At 43.3% G+C, this 8,779-nt stretch overlaps 1 protein-coding gene across 1 annotated transcript; it reads left to right on the top strand.

Moving 5' to 3' along the window:
* Positions 1-260: 260 nt before the first annotated feature.
* Positions 261-8,074, top strand: znf711 (zinc finger protein 711). Its single transcript, XM_059346626.1, has 8 exons — positions 261-395; positions 2,263-2,336; positions 2,451-2,549; positions 2,929-3,810; positions 3,921-4,067; positions 4,159-4,338; positions 5,016-5,150; positions 5,254-8,074. The coding sequence occupies exons 3-8, from the start codon at positions 2,471-2,473 to the stop codon at positions 6,432-6,434; spliced, it is 2,604 nt and encodes an 867-aa protein (XP_059202609.1). The 5' UTR covers positions 261-395; positions 2,263-2,336; positions 2,451-2,470; the 3' UTR covers positions 6,435-8,074.
* The last annotated feature ends 705 nt before the right edge of the window (positions 8,075-8,779 follow it).

The following is an 8,779-nucleotide window of genomic DNA, read 5'->3' as shown; positions in this document are numbered from 1 at the left end:
CCACAGGCCTCATCTGCGCATTCAAAGTGCGAGCGCAGTCTGCAGCCACATAAATTTATTTTTATTTTTTGATGTGATAAGATTTGAATTTTGTGTTCCAGAACCGGGCGAAGATATGCTCCCATGATGAGAATGTGTGTGTTAATGTAACTGTGCTCTCTTATGCATGACGCAAATAGTAAGGGCTCAGCGGTAAACGAGGCCACGCATTGTCTGCCCCCCGCCCCCCTCTGCTGTCAGGAAGCAAGCTGATTGGCCGAGGCCTAGCAAAGGGTGCCCGGGGATCCAAAACTGCAGGCCGCACTTAGCTTACCGTCAAAAATAAACCAAAACAATAACAGACAAAACTGGGAAGGGAGAGAAACACCGATAGAGTCAGAAGACGACGTTATCAGGTAAAATTATTTTGAATCCATTAGAGAGGCATGTGGAATAAGACGCAAGGGCCCAGTCGGCCGTAGCGGGCCTCTTTCAGCCTTTTGGAAAAACAACATGGAAGATAATGCGGCACAAGCTGCTTCACTTAGCTTAGCAAGCTAGCTAGCCGACCGGACGGCCGTCGTCGCACAGATTAGAGTGACATATAACACAATAATCTTATAAAGCATATCAGTGTGTTGCTTGTGCCACTGGCTTTATTTAGAGTGTAACGCTGTACGAAGTTGGGATTTAAGTGGCGGAATATGATCGGCAGTTGCGGTTCTTAAATTAGCCATTATGCTAAAACAAAATGGCGCTCGGAGGAACAGCCCTAGCTTGCTTGCTAGTTAGCTGTGGTGGGTGGAGGGCGGTAGCCGCCCTAGTATGCATTGCATAACGTCTGCGGTACTTTCATTGGTGGCCATAAACTCGGAGCATGTGTAGTTTTGTGCAGAGTCCAGAGCACAGTTTTTTTAAACCGACGACTGTAGCAGCACCGTGTTAGTGTTATTCCAAAATGATATATCCGTGGAAAACAAGGACCCATAACGTCACTACACAGTATTGCAGACATTACACACTTGGCTTATTTTGAACCGTCATGTGATTGCAATGCATTTCCTCTTACAAAAACAGGCAGAGTCCAGCTTCCAAAAGCAGTCAGAGCCGCTGCATGTGAGCTGGTCCTTGTACACACTGAGCCAGACAGCCCTTTGTCTCAGCTGGTCTGCAGCCATCAGGCTCAAGCAGCTCCAGGTGTATAGCTATATGTCCTCAGGTTGAAGCTGCCTGTAGTACTCTTGATAAACAATGGATGGAGCCAGTGGTCAACAACACAACTGCCCTCCTTCTTAGTGGCAGCATACAATTCTTCTGTCATGTTTTGAAGCGTTAGGACATTATATGTGGCTGCACCAATACCTCAATTATAAATGTGAGCATAGGGCTGCACGATTATGACCAAAATGATAATCACAATTATTTTGACCAATATTGTAATCACGATTATTCATCATGTTCATCATCAAACATCTGTATTTTTATTGCACTACTTTTAAACAAACAATAGGAACAGTTTATAGTGTGTGCACAGAGTGTCCGGTGCTTGTTGTAAACAAACAGTTCGCTAAGTGAACACCTCCTGTAGCAGCAGCACATAAACACTGTACTGCTACAGAGCTAACTGTTATTAGCAATTTGCAGACAGGACACTAAGGGGTTAACATCCCCTCCGGCTCTGCAGCTGGGAGAGACTGCTGCAGGAGAACTGTGCTGCTTCGACTCATTCTTACCCTTCTTAACAAGAACGAGTCTCCAATAACAGCAGAAAAAGTCGCTGGATTTGTCGGCAGTCGCTTTTTTTGAAAAGTGGTCGCTAAAGGCGTCTGAAAAGTCGCTAAATATAGAAACAAAGTCGCTAAGTTGGCAATACTGCTTCACTAGCTTTTACAATGGTGCGTGTTGTTGTGGCGTCGAGTACGACGTCACATCCTGCTTAGCGCTCACTCGTTATTTATTCAGGCAGCTACATGAAACCTTAACTATGCGTTCGCCCCCTGCTGGTTGGTGGACTACTGGTGTACAAAGTGCTTGATTAAATATGCAGGAGAGCCCGCATTTTAAAATGGAAATATCGCCGACGATCAGGTTAATTTAATCGTGTCGGCCAAAATGGTGACCACGATTAAAATTTGATTAATTGTGCAGCCCTATGTGAGCCCATGTAGAACTGTCTTTTCAACTGTTACAATATACTAACCTAACTAAGGCATTACTACTTTTATATTTCTTCTATTAACAGTGCAATCCTTAAGAGTACCAATTTTTTTTTTTCTTTGTCAGGTTACCTTGATGGAAGGAAGCACATCACATATCCATTTGGTTATATTCTAAGGGTTTTATCATCAAATGTGAAGGTATGTGTTGAATACCAGCCAGTGTTGCACTGTGACTCTGTGCTTTCACTTTTATTTTTAGTAACTAACAAAGTGAAAGAAGAAGGCTAACATGGCGTACACTGTATTTTTCAGTCTTTTTTCCGAGTGAAGACATGGATCAAGGAGGAGGGGTGTTGGAGCTACACACTCAGGAGCTCAAGATGCCCCACGCTATGATCATGCAAGACTTTGGTAGGTGGTCAGGTTGAACAAGGTGACAACCAGTAATTTCAGCATGCAACATGTAATCCAAGACACGTTACCTCACCAGTGAAAATAAAGCTAAAGCCTAAAGGGCTTCCACACCAATAATGTGTCACACCTGTGAAAGCTGACAGTAAATACCATTTAGCGCCTTAAATAATAAAGTCACAGTAATGTTACATGGTCAATCTGACATTTTTACAGCATATCTACAACAAGAAGGTGACATACCTTCACAACCATGAGACAAGCTGCTCTGTTATCTTCACTATGGTGAAGATAACAGAATGTGAAAAAAACAAACATGGGCTGTAGCTTTGATTGTCATTTGAACTCTTTGTCACACAATCCTGTTTTGTGTTTACAGTTGCAGGCATGGGTGGTCTGGCTCACATTGATGGGGAGCACATTGTGGTGTCTGTCCCTGAGGGTATGCTTCTTTCCGATGTGATGACGGACGAGGGAATCCTCCTGGAGCATGAGCTTGAGGTGGAAGGCCTAGAGACTCAGGTGGTTCAAGGCCTGGAGACAGAGGTGGTTGAAGAACTGGAGACAGAAGTGGTGGAGAGTTTACATGCAGATGTGGAGGGCTTGGAGGCAGAAGTGGTTGAAGGGCTACAAACACATGTGGTAGAGCTGGAGGCTCAGGTTGTCGAGGGCCTAGAGGGCGAGGTGGAAGTGGAGGGTCTGGAGGCGCATGTGGTCGAGGGTCTGGAAACTGAGGTAGATGTTGAGGACCTTGAAGCTCATGTTGTTGAAGGCCTTGAGGAAGAAGTGGAAGTGGACGGTTTAGAAGCAGAGGTTGTTGAAGGCCTGGAGGTAGATGTGGAAAGTCTGCAGTCTCGAGGGGTAGAAGCCCACGAAATTACCACTGAAGACATGGTGTCCTCCGAGCACAGCGTGATCATGCCTGAGAACATTCTGGGCACAGAGGTTGCAATAGAGGAAGATCTGGACCACCACCACCATCATCATCATCATCATCATCATCATGTCCTAACCTCAGACCTCATCCAGGACTCAAACCACCACCATGATGGCATGCCAGACCAGGTTTTTGTGGCAGAGCTACTATCTGAGCACCAGGATAACACCCTGGACCACCAGCTTGTGTCGGAAGGCTTGATGGTAACAGAGGCCAACTCCGAGACCATAATTCACGAACAGCTGCCAGCGGAGGCTGTTCCCCTGCAGACAGACGAGGATGACGATGCAAGAAGCAGCTCCGAGGATTACCTCATGATCTCCTGTAAGACAGCTTACAATATGATGGCTTATATTAATAAACATTGTCCTTATGCAATGCCATGTTTTAATATTGCTCATTTTTGAAAACTAAGGGTATTTGTGTTATTGTAGTGGATGAGGTAGGAGAGAAGCTGGACATAGGAGATACTCCCCTGGAGATCAGCACTGAGGTCATGGAAGACAAGGAATGTAAAGAGGAGGACGGCTCTGAGGTCATCAAAGTCTACATTTTCAAAGCAGAAGCAGATGATGATTTAGGCAAGTAACAAATTATTTCAACAACATACAAGTAGACTCTTCCCTGTTCATCTGAATGTGGCTTTGATTACATTTTTCTTTCACTTTCCAGGTGGAACTGAGGTAATAACAGAGGATGATTACCAGAATGGCCACCCCGACTTGGAAGCTGCATCATCAGGCAGACTGGGAGTTGGCCGTGACAAAATGGTCTACATGGCAGTCAAGAACCATCCAAAGGAAGAAGAGGATGATGATGACGACAGTGATGAGGATGACGATGATGACATCAGTATGTTCCTTTTGTTAAACAGCTTTTCGTCCGTTTTGTCAGACAGGTTGTGTGGCTGTGAATAAGTAGAATGTATAGACATTCGGTCTTTAATAATAATAATAATAATAATAATCCTCTTTGACTGTTGAAAGGAGATCAGTAAAAGAGACTACTGTGCCTCAACATTCTTTTTAGCTGACTCACTCGCAGGTGCTGGAAATCCTTGATAATACTTAATAATAAGTAATAATATTAATAATAAGCACCTATTTGTAACAAGACATTTTAAAACATCAAACTTTGTTTTGCTGTTTTGTCGCCCTTCTATAGAATGCTATTATGAAACATTATTTTGTAATCAGTAGCGCAATAACCTCCAGCTATTATGACGCAGAAGTGAATTATTCAGAAATTAAACTGTATATACTGTATATGTTGTGTATAAATATGTAATTTACCACATCTCTAAGGTACTGGAAAGACTTTAAAATGCACCTTGAAATGGCTTGAAAAGTGCTTGATGACTGCGGAAAAGATGTAGGAACCCTGTACTCTAGTAACAAAATGTTTTTGGCAATTTGTACAGCAAATGCATGGATATATAACATGTTGATGACTGCCAACCAATTTAGCATGTTGCACAATGAAAAATAACGTCTATCCTCTTTATAAAGAAATCTAAAATATCTGTTCAGGTAATACCATCGATCAGGTGAAGAATGGAGCAGGAACACAATTTCTGCAAATCCGAGAGGGGATGGGTGCCAACCGTGTCCTCAAACCCAAAGCTAAGAAAAAGAAGAAAGGAGACACACGACAGTGTCAGACTGGTATGAACAGCATGAAAATCTGGGATAAGGAATTTGTATGGTTTAATGAACATTTAAGTGATTTAAAAGTTTTGTTAACTGTATTTTCAACCATCTCTTTCAGCTGTTATCATTGGACCAGATGGCATGCCTTTGACTGTCTACCCCTGCCACATATGTGGGAAGAAGTTTCGCTCAAGAGGCTTCCTCAAATGCCACATGAAGAATCACCCGGACCACCTTCTTAAGAAGAAGTACCAGTGTACTGACTGCGACTTCACCACCAACAAGAAGATCAGTTTCCACAACCACTTGGAGAGTCACAAGCTGCTGAGTCACAACAATGAGCGCTCTCCAGAATACAGTGAGTACGCACGGCGCTACCACGAGTCTAGCCCCTTGGGCTCTGACAAGCTCATCGTAAAGGATCGGGAGCCCAAACTGCATCACTGCAAGTACTGCGATTATGAGACAGCTGAACAGGGCCTGCTCAACCGTCACCTGCTAGCTGTGCACAGTAAGAACTTTGCACATGTGTGTGTCGAGTGCGCCAAAGGCTTTCGTCACCCATCAGAGCTGAAGAAACACATGCGGACCCACACAGGTGAGAAGCCCTACCATTGCCCGCACTGCGAGTTTCGCTGTGCAGATCAGTCCAACTTAAAGACTCACATCAAGAGCAAGCATGGCGCAGATCTGCCTTTCAAGTGCAGCCATTGTCCACAAGCTTACGCTGACGCACGGGAACTCCAACGTCATATAGAGATTGTGCAAGGCCACAAGACCCACCAGTGCCCACACTGTGAGCACAAGAGCACCAACTCCAGTGACCTGAAACGACACATTATCTCTGTTCACACCAAGGACTTCCCCCATCAGTGCGACGTGTGTGAGAAAGGCTTTCACAGGCCCTCAGAGTTGAAGAAACACGCGGAAACACACAAGGGCAACAAGGTGCACCAGTGCCGGCATTGTAACTTCAACGCTCCCGACACCTTCACTTTGAGTCGCCATATCCTGTCCTTGCATACGAAGGACCTCCCCTTTAAGTGCAAGCGCTGCCGGCGAGGCTTCCGGCAGCCTGCTGAGCTGAAGAAGCACATGAAGACACACAGTGGTAGAAAGGTTTATCAGTGCCAGTATTGTGAGTATAACAGTACGGACGCTTCTGGCTTCAAACGCCATGTGATCTCCATTCACACCAAGGACTACCCCCACCGCTGCGACTACTGCACCAAGGGCTTTAGGAGGCCTTCGGAGAAGAGCCAGCACATAGCCAGGCATCACAAAGACATGTTGATGTAATGTCATCACGCGCACACAAACACACTCCTCTTTCCCGAGTAAATCTGTCACACACCCAGAGGTAATTTTAGTGTATTAACAAAGAAATGACGGATGTATGCTGTTGGTGAAGACGACAACATTATAATTGCCGTTCTGTGTTCTGTGTCGTAATGGGTGTAAACCTCCTCCCCCAGGGGTAATGCAAGAACACATTTTAGATAGGGGTGAAGTCTAAAAAAGACGGTGTGTACACTGAGTGGGACAGCTGTAAAATTGTGTTTTGTTTTGTTGCAGAAAATCACATATGAACATATATTCAGGGTCTCAAATGTCTATATTTTTATACCCACTCAGCTGAAATGCTGCAAGATGATGACTGTGTCCTGTAAACCAGAAAGTGGTGCTTCGTGAACGTCATGCCAGTTCTTCAGATGATGTGGAACAAGTACCTGAGAAATTTGCCTCCATGCTACCAACTAGTATCTCTTTTCCCTATTAACCAGCTTTTACCCTTGACATTTGTTTTCAATGCCATTTGGTCTTTAAGGGGCAGGACCATTCATGAGTTCATAAATGGTTTTGAGTGATGTTGACACGCATTACGCACCTTAAAACATTTTTCATTAAACCTAACCGTTGAACTTCCATCATTTTGGATTTCCCTCCCAAGCCTGAACACTTGGAGTTCCTTTAAATGAATCATGTATAATATAGGCTGTGTTCTGTTAAATATGTCTTAAAAGTTGAATCAGAAAGGTTCCGGTCTGATCTGCAGTGTCTAACAAGGAGAAATGGTGCAGTTGGTATATTAGTAGAATCTCCCTTTAGTGTACACAACAAATCTTCTGACACAGAAATCTGCTATTGTATCTGTTACGATGGCACCAACAGGTCACAGGTGTTTTAGTATGACTTTGACAGATGGCTGGCTTCATGTGTGATATTATTTATGACACAGACATGCTCTTTCAGCTAACCATTTGATTGCAATCATGCCTTACATCTGTTGGTCTTTATCCCTTAAGCACTGATGAACACAGCTAATCAGAAAATAAGTGATTTTTAACTCTCAAACATGCTGTATCAATATCATTCTCTCAAGAGTGTGTGTTTGAGTCAGTAGAAAGCACTTTAATAACTTTTTTATATTTTAATTACATGTGTGTACATATATATATAGATATATACATATATCTATATATATAACCCCTAGATAATAAAAAATTACAGAGCGTTGTGAGTTGGTAAAGGTAAAGATTGTTTTGAGCGACATCTCTAGCAAGTGGGCACTATCTATTACTGCATCAAAACTGAATTGTTATTGAAAGTGGTGGGTGAAACCATTTATTGTTTTGTTCTATGGATAAGTGATTTGGTTTTGTGTTTTGTTTGTGCTCACTAACAAGTTTCCCCGACCCTTGTCCTACAGTCCTAAATAATCCAACCCAATCCCAAACATGGGATTATTCCCTTGAAGTCAGTGGTCATCATATTGGCATTAGTCTTTAAAGTATGCACATTATGCTGTCTTCATGAAATTAATTGTGGTATATATTAAAAATCCCCCATTTCGTGTACCTTAGTCTATATTTTCTTTCAGTCTGATTGTGGATAAACTACTGGTGGGGAAGAACCAAAATAAACAATTATCTTTTTAAGATTTTGTCCTTTCTGTACCGCAAACAGGAATCATCTTTACATGACAATTTACACACCCAGTCAGCAGGTTCGTGAACCTGGATGATTTGAGGAACAAATCACCCCAAAATGACCATTTGAACATCCGTTTCTCACCGTGTTGCCTTGAATTCTTCATTAAACTTTGTTTTTCTTACATGCCTTCACACTGAAGGACAACAAAATTCTTGATGAATTTAAGTAAACTGGCTGTGTTGGGCTACACAGTGGTGTAGTGGTTAGCACTCTCGCATCACAGCAAGAGATTTACAGTTCAACTGCGGCTTGTGGCTCTTCTGTGTGGAGTTGGCATGTTCTCCCCGTGTCGGTGTGGGTTCTCTCCGGCTACTCCAGCTTCCTCCCACAGTCCAAAAACATACAGCTAAGGTTTAATTGTTGATTGGTGACTCTAAATTGTCTGTAGGTGTGAAAGATCATGAATGGTTATCTGTCTATGTGTGTAGAGACTGTCCAGGGTGTACCCCGCCTCTCGCCCAATGTCCGCTGAGATCGGCTCCAGCCCCCTGCGACCGGAGGTTAGATAAGTGGAAGGATAATGGATGATGGATTTGGCTGTGTTTAAAAACAGAAAATACACAACTCGTGTAGTATAATCCCATTTGTGTAGACATGTGCCCAGTACTTCCCAAACAGGCCCATTTTGCTAAAAAATCGTATTATTTATT

Source organism: Centropristis striata, chromosome 12, assembly GCF_030273125.1.
Source record: "Centropristis striata isolate RG_2023a ecotype Rhode Island chromosome 12, C.striata_1.0, whole genome shotgun sequence".
Lineage (NCBI taxonomy): Eukaryota > Metazoa > Chordata > Actinopteri > Perciformes > Serranidae > Centropristis > Centropristis striata.
This window is presented reverse-complemented; position numbering and strand designations above follow the sequence as displayed.